Raw genomic sequence first — 19,363 nt, forward strand, 5'->3', positions numbered from 1 at the left:
TTGAAAAGGATGGTTTACCCAAAAATTAAAGTTCAATTTCTTACCTTCATGTCATTGTAAACCTGTATGACTGACTTTCTGCGAAACACAAAAGAAGATATTTTGAAGAACATTGTTAACGTTGTTGTAACGTTGTTACATTGACCCTCATTGACTTCAATTGTATGGACACAAAACCACTGAGACATATCTTAAAGTATCTTCTTCTGTGTTCTGCAGAAGAAAGAGTCGTATACAGGTTTTGAACAACATTGTGGTGAATACATTTTCAGGTGAACTTTACCTTTAAAATCCCTGTAAACCGGAAGTTGCGATCGTTTTCACTTCCGCATTTTGCCGAATTTCCAAGTGAAATGAAATTTCTTATGAGAAAAATAGTGGACGTGGCTTTCATCTTTTTCTGCGATTTGACTGGGTGTATAAAAACAGCCGTTGCATTTTGAAATGGAACTGGCAGCAAGCCGTCTAACATACGTCATTTAAGATGGATAGTCATTACAGGAAGGAAGTGCAATTTTAGATTTTAACTAAAGATTATAAGGGGAACACAAATTTTAAAAAGCGAATGACCCACATTGATTAACTATTTACAATAAACGCTGCAATATGTCTTGAAAATATAGGCATTGTAATTTTTTATTTCACTGGGACTTTAATATTGCTTTTTAAATGTGAACCATCTGTGTGTGTTTGGTAGTGGGTCTACCTGTTTTTCCTGCAATTACAGACAGGGGAGTAATAGAAAAATCTGTTTGGAAGCAGTTTTGATTAGTGCCTCTAGTGTGGCACCGCTATAAATCTGGACGTTTGCCTCCAGGGCCACTAAAAAGTGAGAGTGAACCAGAAAGCAAGAGTTGCTGAAGGTACAATCCTATTTTGCCACCTCCATGAACTTGAGCGAGCCACTTGGCCCTGAATCGCTTCAGGGGGATTTAAGATGTATGTTGCTTTTGCTAAATGTTTACATACAAAATCACGAGCAGATCTTTGGTGTCACCAGAGAGAGAACAGTGTTACGTTAAGGTAGAGGAGTGAGATGTTGGATGATGGATGATGGAAACTGCAAAACTGCTTGCAAACAAACCCATACACTGTCGTTTGTCAGGGCAGTTACAATGGCATTACATAGAAGAATAATCTGGATAAGGTGGGTTTGTTATATGCTTAAATTGGCAGACTAGAAGCTTTCAATGTCATTTAATGTTAATGAAATGTAATAATGTATGTTAAAGGGGTTTTGCCACACTTTACCTAAAACTCATTTCGAGGCATTCAATCTATATTTTCTTGTGCTGATTTTTTTTTTTTGCAGTGAAATACTGTATGTTGGCACATATATCACATATTCTGGTTGGGCAGATATATAATCATAGTTCATTGCATGCATCCTTTTTTAATTTTTCTGTGATTAAATTGATAAATTATTATTAATAGATAATACAAATAAGTATTTTGTAAGTATTTAATAAGTAAAGAATAATTGACAACGGGCCGTTCAATTATCGAAAGTTAATGCACACCCCGAGGTGGTAATGCACCTCGGGTGTGCATTAACTTTCGATAATTGAACGGACCGGAGTCAATTATTCCGCTTATACCACGGTCACAACACCACAAGACGTTGTTCCGATACCACAAGACGTTGTTACGATGTTTTATCTCAAGACATTTGTATGGTATTTGTCCCGGAATGCACTTGCTGGTAGGACTAATTTCTTACACATCTCATCTGAAGGCATTGCTTGAGCCTGCATATGCAGTTTTCCGAGAGCGAGAGGAAGACAGACAGTGCACATGCACACGCGTTTGCTTCACTGAGAGTGAAAAGTCAAGTATCTATATTTGATTTGTTTTCGTAGTATTTAACACCCCTGTCGTATAAGAAAAGTATTAAGAGAAAAAAGTGACTCGGAGGTTTCTGCGCCAGCTGAGGTTCTCGCAGTGGCAAAGAAAGCTTCCTGCTGTGTGTTTTAAGTCCCGTTTACCCATTCCACAGACGAGTTTAACATGTTGTTTTTGTTATTTTTGTGCTTCGTGTTTTGTCTTTAACCCGCTGATTGTGTCATGTAGTTTGCCGTTACCTTTGATATAAGCTTTAGTTTTTCGTCGGAACAGTCCTGTACAGTGCTCTCGCCATTGTTGTTCAAATGTTCATGCTGTCCATAAATATAAATAGTTATTTCTTCTCAGACAATGGAATTTGCCTGTCACTTTGTCTGTTGTTAGATACGTATTCACTGGTGGACAGTAGGCTACATTTAAGTTAAACTTGGCGAAGTGATATGGAACTGTAATGAGGTCAGCAGACCTGGAACTCCTTCATAGGTGTGCATCTACCGAAAGTTAATGCATACCCATAGAACGTTTGTCAGCCAACCAGATTGAAGCATTCATCAGCCCCGTGGTATAATTGGTATTTAATTTTTCATAATTTGAATTGTCAGCTGGATATTTTGGAGAGGCCCAAGAAGTGTCCCCCTTCATGCTTGTTAAAAAACCTGAGGTCGGCCATAGAGTGCTCCCTAGTGGTGAAGAGGAAATGTTTAATACAAAGCTTCACTTAGGTATAGCTTGGGAACAAGATATATTACCACAGTGGAGACTCATGGGACTGTTTAACTTTAAGCCATTGGATTTTAACTCAGATGTTAGTACTTTGGAAAAAGCAGAGGATACCTCTATGGAAGCCAATCCTGCCAAAATTAAAAATAAATAAATACAAAAATAAATCTGTGAAGAAATAAATGAATTCATTTAAAATGATGAACAGGTGCTTGACTAGCCCTGCTATAGCTTATACCATTGTATTTACTAAAGTAAAGCGTAGTAAAATTCCCAGATACTACAGTGTTCCCTTATGAAAATAAACTTTTAATTAAAACAAATAAAATGGCCACTATAGTTAAGCCATTGTAACCACAATTTAAGAGGGGTGTGACGAGACACTTATCTCACCAGACGAAACACGAGACTGGGTTCACGAGAACAAGACGAGACGAGATTTTTAGACTTTTTTTAAAGAAATCCTCAATGATGAAATTGTCTTTTATTCACCTTAACACAAAATGCAAAAAATGTAGGCATTATAAAATCAACTTGTACTTTATGAAACACTTCTATTTTAATTAATTATATTATGCAGTAATAAACAATATGTAAACACTGCAAAATGTTTGGTAACAAACTCAAATGACAGGCAGTAATTGCACAAAATGTATGCTTTGTTTTCCTAACAGGCGTAGCTTTTAGTAAAGAGCTGTGGTTGTTTTCTCTATATGCTTTTACATAGTGCCCGTGTTAACAGAGGTGGCGATCATTTCACACTGTCAAGCTTCCTTCCTCCAGGAGTAGCAGGAGATGACTGAACATAGCCTTCAGAGAAACAGTTAAAACTACATAAACACATCATGTTTAATGCTTACATTGCGCACATGTAAGTGACAGATGATCCGTTTTTTAAGAGGTATGCCTGTGAGGTATTTAAAATAACATAATGTGAACTTGCAGTTGCTATACTGTACTTGTGGCATTGTCAGCCAGGGGCGGACTGACCAGTAGGACATTCTGTCAAAGTCCATAAGAGCATGCAACGCGAGGGCATTAGCAAGACGGCTGATGCAATCGAACTCGCCAAGCCCCCCCCAACCCCCCCGTCGACAAAAATGGTGAAGGGCCGAAAACTCCAGGGCAGTCCGCCCCTGCTTTTCAGCCGCGCCCTCCCAAAGCGAACCGCAAACACTAGTGATTTTATGCGCAAGGCGCTACAGACGCGGGAGATGCAGGCCGGTTGACACCCGTCCGTCTAGCGCGTTTTTACACAGAAAAACGTTGCTAAAGTAGCACCGCGTGATGGAAAATCATGTTGTCTATGAATGGGCGGGCCGGTCACTGTAGCTCACAGCACGGCACGCACATACTTTGTGCAGTTATTAGTGTGTTCTGTACAGTAATGAAAACGGCTCACACCACAACAAAATGTGCACTCACACAAATGCTCCCAAATATATTTTGGTGTCGCACAGGTTAAATTTAGGGACTAAAATGGTCGCAATTTCGAGCCCATCACTCCATCATGCCAATTGCGTAAGGAAATTGTGTTCTTGAGACTTATAGGATCTCGTCACACCCCTACAATTTAATCATGGTGTTGCTTCAGTATAACCAGAGTTAACCATGGTTTTTGTAGTGGAACTGTGGTCATACAAATCTGCCAAAAAATCATGGTTTCTGCACTTACACTATGATAAAATCATGGTTGATTTCCTTAAGGGCTTTTAAATCCTACTTTAGTAAATACTATAGTACACTGTATATATTACTGTAATATATAGTATGCTGCAGTTTACTATAGTAAATGCTGTAATATACTATATTATTGTTTCATTTGGTCACACTCATCTCTTGCATGTCATTTTGTCAAAGCACAAGATGTTACTATGGCCTTAGAGTTTGCCTGTAGCCTATAGCAGCACTCTGTGCTCGACTGCAATGTCTGAAGCAAGACACGCCCCCTCATTACCATATAGACACAGAAATGTAGAAATAAATAAATGGGAAAATAAATGAATGTGAAAATGTAAAAATGTGGAAATACATATATATTAGCATAAATGCATAAAAGAAATACAAAAATGTACAAAAAAAAAATGTTTAAATAAATAAATAAATAATATAAGTTTAAATATCAATTTTTTTTATAAATTTGTGTTATTTTTAGAAAATTAATTTCCGTATTTATTTATTTTATTTTCGCTTTTTTACATTTCTTAATGGATTTTTTTTGTAATTATTGCTATTTGATTTTGGCAGGATTGGCCTTGCATAACCACAGGCAGTACTGGTACAAATGTAGACTGTACGGACATATATAGCCATATGGAATATTTCTCAATTGTTTCTCAAAATATTGTAATTTCAGCACGCTGAACACCACAGCATGAGAATACTGCTTTTCCCAGATAGATTGATAGATGGATGGCTATTGATGGATGGATGGAATGGAAGGATACACAGTTTCTTTAAGCGGAATAATCAGATGAAGTCTTTTTTCTCTTTTTTAAAATCTATTTTATTGTTTTTACTCACATAGAAGTATGCATATAAAGAAAATATAAAGCCATAATAATGAAAAAGGTGTGAGAAAAGACAAAAATTTGACAAAAACTTTTCATTCCTCCTTTTACCAATATTTTGGTAATCTGCTGCCCTCGAGTGGTCGGAAAGTAGTTTTAGAGGAATCTGTGTTGTTTTTCTGACTTCCATAATATGTGGTTTCATAAATTTGCCTTTTGTCAGATTCATAAACAGTATTTACAAACAAGATTTTTTTGTATCTGAAGAATGTCAGTGGTGTTGCAATGTTTTGCATGCCACATGTATTTCAGGTGGTTGCTAGGGTGTTGCTAAACTGTGAAGCCAACCCCCAATTATATTTTTTGTACTTCAGCATGAGTTTATGGGATATTTCATATGGGCTGTCTTTATTATCATCTTCCATTATCTGGAAGATAAGTTACAAAATGTAATACGTCATTAGGTTTAAGATTTTAGAACAAACCCCAAATATGAGCAATACTAATAGCCATTCTTGCCTTAGCTAGCACCAGTAATCAGTTTAATGCACAAGCTGATCAGACTTTTGACCACATCAACATAGTGTAACACAGATTGGTGCGTAAATGAACTCGTACTTGCCGCACACGACAAGACATTAGGTGTAGTCCACATAGAAGTACATTAGCAGGCCAAAGCCGTTTCTCTTCACCGCAGGTTAAATTAGCCGTAAGTGGGAATATAGTGTCGGTGGCATCCAGTTGTTGCGAGATGATGTTCTTGATGTGCGTCAGTTCCTGTCTGTCTGATTAGGGGCACAGCCTCGGGGCATAAAAGCTTTTTAAAAATGCCACAGTCAATAAAAGTGCGAATCAGGAGAATTCCACTAAACAGGTTTGCGGGATTGCGCACGCTTAGACACACACACATTCAGTTACACACCGACTCAGGGCCGTCTTCATTACGCTTTGTTGAAAGCTGATCGAGCTTACTGGTTTCAGAACCTACCTGCTTCTTGTTTACCCACCTCTCTCTCTCTCTCTCTCTCTCTCTCTCTCTCTCTCTCTCTCTCTTTCTCACCCCACTTTCCTCCACCTCCCAGATCTCTCCTCAGTCTCATTCATCCTCACAGTTAAACTGACCCAGTAAGGCTTGCTCATCTGCGGTTGCTCTCTAGCTTCTGTTCTGCTCTCAAAGCCCCTCTCGTGACTCTGCGATGAGTTTGCCAGCAAACTCAGAACTTTGTTCTCTGGAGAGGATCGCGCGTTACCGCAGTGCCTGCATCAACGGCTCGCCATACGCCATCAACAAACCCATTGACATCAAACCCAAGAGGAAATGGTAAAGCTTTACGAATGTGATGTGCGGTGACACGTCAGGTTTTTTGCTGAGTGGATTAAATTTGGGATTGGAGTGTGTCTGGTTTGATGTGACTTTTTGTTTTGTTTTTTATTGGATTGCAAGCTCTTTATATTTGCACATCTTGCAAAAATACAGATGCTACTGAAACTATATTCCTGCTGGCACAAGATGTAATCCACAGTGCGATTTCTTCATTGGCGGGTATCACTATTCTTAGTGCTCATGTTTAAGGTTTAAGTTTGGTTTTGAATGGTCAACACTGCATATCAACAGGTTGGTTCACATAAGATTTGAATGCTTATGGTTTATACACACACTTCAGCTTTCTCCTTGACATTAAAAAATAAGGAATTCAAATCGAAAGCAAGCATGCGTATAAATGTCTGTTGTTGTCTGGGCTCTTGGTTAATCATAGACTGTTTTATAGATAACCAGCTTCAGAACGGCGGTTATGAGCCCATTGATTTCCTTAAAGATCCTTTAATGCTTTCTGTCCCTGATAAACCTTTTTATCTACAGCTCGGTTAGATAAATGGCAATAAATAGCCTGAATTGAGTGGCAGTCATGATTCTGTGCCAGATGTCAGATATAATGGAAATTACATAAATTTGTGTTAATTTAATAAAGGGTTTAGATTCATTTATAGTTGCATTGTATATAAGAGATGCTAGAAAAATATGCCCCCGATTTGTTATTTGCACGATTCGGCAAGGAGCAGGTGCGAGTCAATAGCTTCAGTACACACTGAAAGAAAGCAGGGTGTGTGAGAGAGAATAGATCAGTGTGTATGGCTGTTTAAGACAAATGCTCGGCAACAGAGGGTCGCTATCAGATACGTGACCTGTGCTAATGCCAATAAAGCACACGTATGATGTCAAAGACACTAACTGTGTGTGGGTGTTTGTGTAATAAAGTACAGACTTAAATAGGACAGAAAGATAACACTTAGTTGAAGATTAATACATAGGATAGATGAATGTATAGATTCACACTCAGCAGATGCGAGGACAATCTTGTTTATATCTATCACAGATCTGTCTTTTCTGCATCTTCATCTCTCAACAGCTCTGTAAAGATACAGCGGCATGTGTCTGTACATGTGCCCGGTCTTATTTCTTCTACGTAAATGCTGAGTGGGATGTTTGCTACGTTTACCATTTAACATATTCAACGCATTTAAAATAGCTTTTGATTTATTTTTGCTTTATCAGGAATGATTGTAGGGAAGTGGGAGTGTGAAATGAAGGTGAATCTGTGTGGGGACGGAGCAGTACATTTCAAGATGCTTTCCATCTGTTATATTGAATATTACTGGACAGTTGCCTGTAAATGTCTCTATAGGTTATATACTGTACTTACACAGTCAAACCAAAAATTATTCAGGCACCAGATATTTTTGATATTTTTTTAATAGTGGGTGCAGGACACTGTAGTTCATTTATGTAAGTGAGAATAGCACAATAAAGTAAACTGACATATTATACCCAAACATTCTTTATACAGTGAACTACCAGTAAAATTGATAAAAATCATTCATACACTTTGACCTGACAATGTTTTGCTTAATTGTTTTTTTTCTAGCCTGAAGTCTCATAATCTAATTATGAGATAATGAGCATCAAGTTTGATTTCAAGCATTAGTTTTTACTATGATTTTAATCTTTGACAGGGCATTGCTCGGTCAATATTACATATATCAAGATGATATTTTTACAGAATGTTCTTTACATTATGTAGGATGTTTTAATATAGAAAACAGTAAATCACAAAAAACGACTAGCTGGGTTTTCGCAGAGTACATTGAGTACATTACATTATAATTAAATAGGACATTTATACCATAATGTAAAACTGATTGCAGTGTTAGTTTATTTTATATTTGAGATGAATTCATGTCATGACTTTGGCTTTAAGGTGACGTGTAAGGTGCAGTAGTTCCTGGCAGAGTGAAAACCTTGTTTACAGGTCTGTAATGGATTTAAGATGTCCCCTCGGTTCACACTTGACCATAGATGACTTTACTGATGTCCTTATGTTATGCAATACACTATAGACAAGAGGCATAATTTACTATGCTATGTCTCATTGGACCAAGAATATCACTAACGAAATCTACCCAGAGTACCCTTTATTTTTTGAGTTCTCCTAAAGCACTAAATGGGAACAATCCTCCATATTTCTTTCCTAAACACATTGTTGTCAAATCTCCATAACCCCATGTCATATTTGTAGGATTTTTTGGATTTTTTAATTCTTGTTTTATTGTTTTATGCTAAATGTAGTGCTCCATTGAATATTTGCTGTAAAGAATTGCTATGAACAGTTTTTAACGAATAAATTTATCCACTTGAAATTTCAGTTCAGACCGTTTGCATATGGTGTCTTTGCGGTGACATACAGTAGATTACACGTACAGTTGAACAGACAGTGCAAATGTAACGGTGTAGAGTGCAAGCATGCCAGAAAGGTTTAAAGGATGGATTATAGGATGATGTCAGAGTGATGTGGAGCTGCTTATGGGAGGTATGTTTCTTCAGTAGACTATGGCTGGTGAATCTCTAGGTGCATCTCCGGTTGCTTTTTCTCTCTTTCTTGGCACTTTTGCTTGGACTGGCCACCAGCTTGATATGAGCTCATCAAAATGCAAGAAAAGAAAACGCTGGTTCAAGTCACGCAGGTACATGCTGTAAGGGCAACATGCACTTAGTCTTACTCACACAGACTTGCAATGCATGGACAGATACCTTTTGCAATCTGTACAGATGATGTTTTGTATGTTTTCTTGTCTTTTTTTCCGTGTTATGAATTGTTTTGTTTTCAATAGTTGTTTTACTGTTTAAGAGTAGTTGAAAAGCCATTTAATATAATATGTAATACATTTTACATACATATGTAATGTAAGTGGCTTTTTATGACAACATATAATTTTGTTTATTTTGTAAAAACAGGTTGGTAAATGAGTAGATTTGTTTTTTGCCAAAAAATGAGTGTAGGATGACAACATGCCCCGTCTCTCCCGATTGTAAATGGGTAGTTTAGACAGACTAAAATGCAAAAATATATATATATTTTTAAACTAACAATGAAGATAAATCTCACTTATGCAATTTTATATGATAAATATAAATAATATAACAATGTAATTTTAACAGTTTGTTTTCTAAATTTAGCTATGTCACACCATAGGACACATGTATGATTTATTCGTCAACTACCCAATAATTTAGCATTCATTTTTTACACCTGATTGACTTAGTTTAGCATTAGATTGTCTTGATTTTGTTTCTTAGTATCTGCTTTTATCTCTTGTGAACACAAGGGGGCAATAATGGGTAAAAACTGTTAAAGTTATCCTGATATTGAATATTTACTTTACCGTGTCTATGTTTGACAACCCAAACACACGGAGCATGAAACTTTCTTCTTTTTTCATATTTTTGTACTTGATATTTAGGGGTCCAGCTTCTAATGTCATAATTGTAATAATAGACAACTGACAATCTCCCTGATGACAGAATCAATCATATCAAATATTTATTGACATCATCAAATGGGCGGAGCTGCAAATGATACTATTTGCTTTCATGGCACTGAAATGCCTCCCTGTCATTGGTTGACGCAGGTGCTCTCGACTTTTGCGATTACACCCATGCGTCACTAAAACGCTTCTGAGGGCCTTTGGTGTTGGTTAATGAGTGAGCTGCTGGTGACCAGCTTTATACAAGATAACAACTTTCACTATGAGCTTAAAACCTGAGCTGCTTTTAAGGTCGAGGTGTAATGTTCCCCCTATCATTCAGTCCTTGCAAACACAAGGAGTTCCCAGCCCCCGACCGCGTTATTACTACAAGAGTTCGGGCAACAAACCCTGCAGCCAGCCAGGAAGAGAGGGAGGAGGGCATGCACAAAGAGTGGGAGGTTCAGGAGAAAGAGAGACAGAAACCCCGTGACGCCCGTCCCGGAGTCCCGTGGCAGTGGGGTCTCCTGGTCAGCGCAGCAAACAGAAGCAGGGCTATCTGACCGAGTCATGCCTGCGCCCGCAGACGCACGTGAGGACTGAACGCATACGCACACGGTCAAGATTAGCTGTAGCCGCTAACCGAGGGAACTCTGCGTCCAGAATGAGTATTATCATGAAGCCGCGGTCCCGCTCCACCAGTTCACTAAAGAACACAGACGGGTAAAGGAGAACTTTTAACTGTCCATTTGTCTGCTTTGCCAATTGCTTTTTTCTCCGCAGACAAACGGTTTCAGCGTTTCTTTTAACATCTCGTGCAACTCCTGCTTCCTTTAAATTGAACCCCCCGCTGTATTTGCTCAACACATAGTTCCTCCTGCATTCCCGCCTTTGTCGGGACTTCTCTGGCTTTTTATTTTCTCTCTCTCCCGTTGGAGAGGGTTGTGTTCCTTTGGGCTTACCACAGACTATATGAGACATGTAAAAAGTTGTTTATGCGTCATGGTATGTCTCATAAATAAATCCAAAGTGACTTTTAGTTTGTTTATGTGTGTTATGTAAAGGATAATGTACAGGCAGCTGGTTGTTATCGCAGAAATAAGGCAGATATTGTATTACACTGAAGGGGCTTGTTTCGTGATAACAGACGGCTGCTTGTACATTATCCCTCTCATTACAGGGCTACTTGCCACATGAGAAAAAAACTGGACGTGAAATGTGAATTTGAAATGTTTTATTAGCTCATTTTTACCGAATGCAGACCTTCTGCGAGGAAAAGCCGTTTACTTTCGATTTTAGGGTAAGAAACGACGTTCAAATGTCACGAACAGGCAATGTGGTTTAATCATTTGTAAATATAGTGGCATATATGTTATTAAAAGACATATTTATATATAATTTGTCCAAAGAAACCGTCAAAATGATTTGCTGCATCTGGTTTACCGTGTGTTATTAGTTTTGAGAGGTTGTTGTCTGGGAATAACGAACCTGCAAATGTTGCGACTGGCCAATCAGAATCAAGCATTCAAACGAGCCGTGTAATAAGAATCTATATATGCATGGGTCGCTGATAGCGATACCGTACTGCAGTGTGGCATGTTGTACTCTTGGTAAAACTATTTTAATAAGCATTTTGCTCCTTCTATTATAACTATTATGAATTTACGTTAACATTTTAACTGAGGGAGTGCTTGAAACTTGAATACATTTTTTTGTCACACACCCTAGGGCTATTAAAAAGTTTTAGTGTCATGACGATCGCCTGACTAATAAAATGGATTGACATTTTTACATGTGGATGCTACTGCTGGATTGCAGCGTGTTTGAAAGCTGTGCCTAAGGCAGATACCTCACCCTTTCTGTCTTGTTCTCTTGTTTGTTTGCTCTTATTATAGACATCTTGGTGATGAATTTAGAAAACAGATTTTATGAGTTTATTGAAATGCTCCGTGCTTGAATCTTGGAGCTGTAAACATTCGCCGTGACCCTGTCTGCTTTGTGATGCAGTTTGACGATTCACTGAATAACTTTGCTGCATAATTTCGTTGTTTTTGTGTCGGAAAATGTAAAGAAGGCCAGAAAAAATGCTTTTGGATGACACTTCTCCGCTAAGCCTTGGTTTGAGATCCTTTATGTTTGTGTACATCTCTGTGTCGAATTGAAAAGAGGTCAAGAGGTCAGTAAGAAGGAAATCTCACTGACATCTTAATGATGTCATCACCGTGTCGAGTAACGTGCCCAGGTCTGTATGCGCTTACTCGGGGTCATATATTGACACTATTGTCTGTGATTTCTGTTTGTTTTGCCTTATTGTTATGCGCAACAATGACTCGTGGTGCATGTCACACTCGAATCATTAAGTAACATTCGCTGACTCATATCCTGTAATTCATGCTAAACGCATAGTTGTTGATACACCCACCCGTAATGACAGAGAGTATTATCATCAGCTGAATTGAAATATTGTATATGTATAAGGAGTACACGAATTACTTAAACAGTACAATGTGATCTTCATTGTGTGTAAATCATTTGTTATGTCTTAGAAAGACACTTATGTTATCGAAACCTCTTTCCATTCCTGTTGTTAAAGCTGTGACCTCGCATCTACACTTCAGCACCTTATCAGATAAATGAATTAATGGCAATACAATTGTATATGTAAATGCTTATATGTGGCCAATGGCAATATTGACATTTCTTTTGAAATGCGTGTTTAGGCAAACGCTTGTTTGTCAAATGTCTGATAGCAATTTACTGTACACACTGTTGCTAAATACGGTTGTCACTCACATTCATGGGATTGACTAAATACACTCCTGAAAAATTCATTTTCATTAAATAAGCCATGATTATAGTGAAAGCAGAAAACAAAACATTGCTGTGGTTTTACTCAGCCTTTAAAGAGCAGGTTTCATGAATCTCATAAAATTACCGGCATTTCAGTGTGTAACGTAGCTTTCCTTCAATTTTGACGATCTGCAAAGTTGTTATTCCAAAAAGTCCATGATAAATTAAGATATTGGCTTCCAAAGTAAAGAGTCGACTCCGAACCGCCCAAACAAATCGTTAGGCTTTCGAATCTTTTGAGTGTAACATCGATACGTCACAGTGTAATGCATCAGCATAATCCAACTGAACACTCTGACCTGCCCACTAGCACTTCAGGTAGTATTGCGTATACAACATGTCAAGGGGAGGCAGTGTTTTGTGCTGTGAATGCAAATGTACTTTGTTTTCGCTGCCAAAGGACGACGATGTGAAGGATCAGTGGTTACATTTTTTTTCCCACGATACCACTGCAGTACAATTCCAACCTTGTGTAATGTGCTCGTCATTTTACCGACGACTGCTTCTCAAATTTTGGCGAGTTCAACACGGGATTTGCCAGCCGCTTGACCCTTAAAGATAAGTCAATACCAACTTTATTTGGACTAACAAGCGTCTCAGAACCACAAGCTGTAAGTATGGTAAATACGTTATGTGTACATGTTAAATTGAGTGCTTACAATATACGTTAATGTAATTGTGCTAATCCGTGTTGTATATTTAGTACAGCTGTAGGTTTCCAGGTAAACAACGTATAAATTAACAGAGTTACAGTTTTAATAATCCAACTCTTACCTAATAATGTGGCGGTTATTGTAGACTGTTGTCGTTCTACATGTCCTAGTATTGTACAAACTGTATCCCTTTATCGTTTAGTCACGGTAGCACTTTGCTAACGTGTCTCACATTATGGTTTTGTCAAGTGTGCAAAGTTTAGCTGTGGTCACGATCCCGTTCAAACAAAACGGTTTGCTTGTCATTATTTAAAAAACGGACTACAGCACTATATCATTTTATTATGTAAAGGTGTGTGCATTATCTTTGGAAGCTCTCGCTAACTTGCTCAGTTACTCCTCTCTGTATAATCAAAGTAATGATCAACTTTTGGATAGAGCCGTTGTTGTTCTCCCACAGCTATGACGAAAAAAGATCAACAGAAAACAATAGTCTAAATGGTTTATGAAGATAAGTTTATGAAGATAAAAACTTGTGGTATGGTAATACTGATGCCATTTTACACACAGCGTCTTTGTTTACAAAAACCTTCCTGAGATAAGAACTGTGGTAATGGGCATTTCGTTTCTGACACGCAGTGTATGAAGAAAGACCAATCACAACTGATTGGGCCAGTTGGCCAATCGGAGCACACTGGACTCGCGGTAGGGAGGAGCTTAGAGAAGCGGAAAATTTGAACAGCTTCGGAGGAATCGTTTAGGGATCTTTGAGAAATGGATAGATACTAAATGCTTATTTTAAGAAAATAGCACCTTTTTTGACCTTTGATGCATTTGAACATGTTGTTGGGGACTCTAATACAACATTAGGACACTTACAAAAACCTTTAAACCTGCTCTTTAAGAGATTAGGAGTGACACCTTTATTTACACCAGGAACTGTAAGTGTTTTTTTACTCCTTACAGGGATAATTTGCCCCAAAATTAAAACTTGGTCATGATTTATTCACCCTCATGTCATTACAAACCTGTTTGACTTCTTTGTGTGGGACACAAAAGAAGATATTTTGAGAAATGTCTCAGTTGTTTTGTGTCCATATACAATGGAAGTCAATGGAGACCAGTAACATGTTATTTGATGGCAGAATGAGCTGTAAATGTGGTGAATGCATCTTGAGCACACTCAATAAAACTGAAATGAGAATGTCTCGGCTTCTAGATTCACAGAATTTCTTTGATTATAATGTTTATCACAAAAAAGCGCTTGAATAAATGATCGCTTAGCACTGCTATCTGTGTGCCCTTGCAGAGTTTGCGCAGATTCCTCAGACGGAGTTATTGTGCACAAACATTGAGCCGACTTTCATCCAAGCATAATGCTTGCACTTCCTCAACGAGAACATGCAAAATAATATTAACATCATAATCACATGCAGGCTCGAGTGTTTAGCCTATGTATGTTCTATAAATTAGCTAATATGGGCAGTATGCTTTATTAGCTGCTTTTTCATTCGCTCTGCGCGAGATCAAATGCGTTCTGTAGCTTATTCTAGACTTTTTGTCCATTGCTTTTTATTCGCTTTTTTGTTTACACACATTGCTTTGCTTTATAAATAATAAAAACATAATATATTGTAGGATATCTTGTTTGTTGATAGGCTATAGGCCTACCCTAATTATAACTGGTACTTAAATTGCAAAAAACATAATTAAAAAAGCAACGTTTTTTTAAAATAAAAAACATTTAAATAAACAAATAATGAAACATTAGTTTTTAAGCTTTTAATTAATTGTTGTTGAATATTTTAAGTTTCATGATTTCAGTGTTATAGATACACTTTTACTAAAATTTAATTTAATCTGATTACTAAAATTTAATTGAACTTTTAGAGAAAAATGGATTTTATAAGGTCGTACAGGCTACATATTTTGAGTGCAGGCACTGACCAGCCAAAGCAAACAAATGCTCATCACGTCACTTCTTGCAGCCACTTTAACGATCCAGTCAGGGTTCAGCAAATGCAGAAATATTATTGATCATAACATACAGTAAGGAAAGTGGAACACATATGCCTGTTTTAGCTATATTAAATATAGAATATGAACAGTTTGGTTTTTGGACCGCCTTCTGGGCCATTCTTAGTTTTAGACTAGTCGACTACACGGTTTCAAAACTTTCTTTTAAACAACTGTCAAATTAGTTGTAGCGCACATCCCTAGTTATAGGTTACATGTAGCCTCCCACAGCCTAAGCACATGCACCACTCTTCTAAACAATGGTAACCTAAGAACTGAAAAGTCTATAACTTTACTGAAAAACACATAAAATAATAATATTTTAAAATGTACTCTCCTACTCTCATTTGGGTATACAGTGAATAATTACTTCTGTCAAGGAGCTTATTTAATACCTTTGCCACATTGCATGATTCATAGGCATGAGTTATTCCTGCGTCCTTTTTATCTCCTTTTTTGTATATTTGAAGCAAAATCCTTTTTTATGTCATGATTGGCACTCAGGAATGTTCTGTAAAAAGTTGCAGTATTTTGGTGCAGCTTCATTTGATCACCAGAGGTACCATTATGTCTCTGTTTAGTATTGCCTTTCCATTGTGTTGCAAAGTGTGACGTTCTACTTTCTGCACAACCCAGGGTCATGCTCTTGTGCTCTTTCGTTCCGCTGTTATCCTCTAATGGATCATGTGCTATTAAAAATTTCCTATTGTATGTGGACCGATGGCCACATACAACTTTGTTTGCTCAGTGAATGCAACTGTATATACTGTAACTGCAAATATTGGATATTTTTTGTCATTTTTACCTTTTTGTCCCATTGCAGTTTTTTGCTAATAAAAATTTTATTTTCATTTGTAATTTGGGAGAAATATTGTCACTAGTTCACAGATGGAAACAAAAGTTCTCATTTTACTAAAACATGTAACAGTAAAAGTGAAAATAATTTGGAGTGGTCTTTTAATTTTTTCTGGGCTGTATTTATTTGTGAATGTGTGTATTAAAATGCATTGTCCTAAATATGCAGAGCATTTAATCAAGCACTCTGTAAGCACTTTATGCTGTACTATATACTCTATAAGAAAAATATACAGCATATTAAATGACTGTACTACCTTTATGTAACCACTATATACAGTATGTGTAGTTGACAGACTAATATCCAAATTTGTCCAATGGTGTGACGGCAAAAATTGAGAAAAAAACTAACCAAAGATAACTAAAACTAAAGATAAGAGACATAAATGCTATTTCATATGAATACATTTTAAATATTTTTAAATATAAATATTAATCATGTAAAACACTGTAATATTAACGTTTTGTTTGTCTTCATGTACGATTTATTTGTCAACTACCCAAATGCAGTAAACATGTAGACTGAAGGACATCCAGCTTACATTAGAGCTCCAGCATTAAAGAGGATTCTCTTGTCTTATTTCTGGTTCTGTGTGTTAAGTATTGTTCAAGTTTAATTAGACGTTCTGTGAAAACTCCTGGTAAGCTCGGTCGGCATTACAGTTGTGCTAATTGGAGGAGATTAGTTCAGTACCAAAACAGAGGTTATTTGGGGGACAGCCAGTCTAAAATAAAGTGGCTTAAACTACACGGCCAAAGGGATTGGGCAGGGCAGTTTCGTCCACAACAAAAGAGCGAGCGCCAGTTGGACGTCTGATGGCGTAGATAGGGTTGCACCACTGATTACAGTTAATTATCCCTTTTTGATTTCAATGTCTAGCCTTTGGGAAGAGGGAGGGGGACATTTTTAGTCCAATGGATAAACATTGAGTTTATGAGAGTGCCTGTAATCATTCTTGTAGTTGTTTATACAAATCAGGGAAGTTGTGGTCTTATATGAGCATGTAAAATTTACTTTAACTGTGTAATGTGCAAGTAGAAGAATAGAATGTGCTTAAAGTTTGTTAATGGTTGCTGTGGGTGTGTCTTAGTATCATGTGTAGAGATCTGAAATGTAGGGCTGCAGCTATCGATTCTTTTACTATTCGAGTATTCTACTGATTTTCCCATCGATTAATCGGGTATTCGGATAATAAGTACTTTTTCTTTATTAAAAAGCAATACTAAATATACAAGAGAAAATAAGACAGGTCTCTTAAAATGAGTAAAACAACTAATTTATTTCCTTTTTAGAACAAATAGTTTTTATTGCTGAAATAGCATACATTAATATCTGTGAAAACTAAACCCATTTAGTACATTCCATTGCCATATTAAATTCAAAATGCAATATAATACAAATATATAAATAAGAAACATGAATAAAAATGGAAATAATCATTTCAAACAATAGCCTATGACTTTTATTTTGGCAGGTTGTCAGAAGACGCTTATTTTTTAGTATGTCTGTTTCTTAACTCAAACAATAACATGTTTGTGAAATAAACTCTCAGCGCAACTCTGGAGGTGAAGTTAATGTCCTCATTCAGCGCAGACGCAGACAAATTCATGAGCATCACGCGTGTAGCACGTTAAACTGTGCAGTTCATTCACTCAGACACGCAGAACAGACAGATGAAATGTGTAAATAACAGGATTCGGCATCCACTAGTCCGCATCTAGTTTGATGGACTCAATGCAGCCGGAAAACAAGTTTCACTCGTAAAATAGACTAAAACTAAGTAAAATATCAGTTCACCATTTCAATAAGCTATTAGGGCTGTGACGGTGGCAGTTTTTTACCAGCGCGGTGGTAATAGACAAATCGACCGCGGTGGTTGAGAAATATATATTATTTATATAAATAATATTTATATTATTATATTTGCGTGTAGCAACCACATGACGAGTGGAAGAGAAATATAGACCTTATTTAAATACTTGAAATTGTTAAATAATTGAAATATGATATCTGAATGAGGATGAAACATCCGTCAATGTTTAACGCGCAAATCGATCAGTGAAACGGCACACTACAGCATATAAAACATTTAAATAAACATCAGTAAATAATGAAAACTTAAATGATATAAGAAAGCTAAATACTAAATAAAAAAGCTCTTGTTGCAGTAACTTCAGTCAGTGGCGATTAACCCTTACAGTCCTTAACAATTCCGTTTGAAACAAATTGTTTAAACCTACCTTGGCTTTCCTCTTCAGATTGCCTAAAAACTTTACTTTTTCCGACTCGTTGATGTGAAACTTACTTGATGACATTGTCCAGATTAAAATGTGTACAGCTGCACTAAATGCGCGTTCAGAAGATGTGCACAGGAGCGCAAATGAAGAGATGTCTCTCCGCAACCGCGGCAAAACCTGCGCGCGCTCCGACACTAAGCAAGCGGGTCATAGCCAGTTTTGATTTTACTTATCTATTAATTTCACAACAAGATCCATTGCAAAACCCGCAGAATAACCTGGGTTTTGCCATGCAGGCCAGCGCTCAAACGCACCAACGGAAACGTATGCCAATAATTTCTGTTAATTTAAAAACTTTTAAATAAAACCATCCACAACTGAAAGGCTACAACTAGCAATCGTTATCGCAACTCTCATATTTATTACACCTATATTTGTCAGAGTGACGTGACGGTAACGAACGGCACTTTACCATCGCGGTGGTGCGGTTGTTAGTTGTTACGGCAACCGTCACAGCCCTATAAGCTATCAGTTATTTATCAGCATGAGAAACACGTGTGAGCGTGTGAACAGACTAAAATGCGTGTGTCTCACGGTGAATGCGTGAGACTTGAGAGCCCTGTAACATGAATAGAGTTTAACGGGCTGTGCGTCAGTAATAACGGTCCGTGGGGAAACGCAGTGCTCCGTGTGTACTGTAGTTAAATGGGTTAAACGAGGCTTCGAGGCAACAAAAATTGCCTCGATGATTTTTTGTATTCGAATAACTCGAGTTACTCGAGGAATCGTTTCAGCCCTAATGTAAGCTTTGATATAGCAGCATGTCATTACGTGCTGATGATGTTTAATGTACTGTATGTGTGTAGCATCATACAACAT

The 19,363-nt window shown here is 37.3% G+C and overlaps 1 protein-coding gene across 5 annotated transcripts in view; it reads left to right on the forward strand.

Moving 5' to 3' along the window:
• The window catches only part of pde4d (phosphodiesterase 4D, cAMP-specific), a 108,793-nt gene that overhangs the window by 60,555 nt on the left and 28,875 nt on the right, over positions 1-19,363 (forward strand). The window contains exon 1 of one of the 5 annotated variants that reach the window (XM_057356211.1): positions 10,113-10,595. The exons of the other annotated variants lie outside the window; for them this stretch is intronic. Coding sequence (XP_057212194.1) covers positions 10,537-10,595 — 59 coding nt within the window. The 5' untranslated portion in view covers positions 10,113-10,536. Of the gene's footprint in view, positions 1-10,112; positions 10,596-19,363 lie in introns of those variants that run through there. 5 annotated transcript variants of the gene reach the window in all.

This window comes from Triplophysa rosa, linkage group LG17, assembly GCF_024868665.1.
Source record: "Triplophysa rosa linkage group LG17, Trosa_1v2, whole genome shotgun sequence".
Lineage (NCBI taxonomy): Eukaryota > Metazoa > Chordata > Actinopteri > Cypriniformes > Nemacheilidae > Triplophysa > Triplophysa rosa.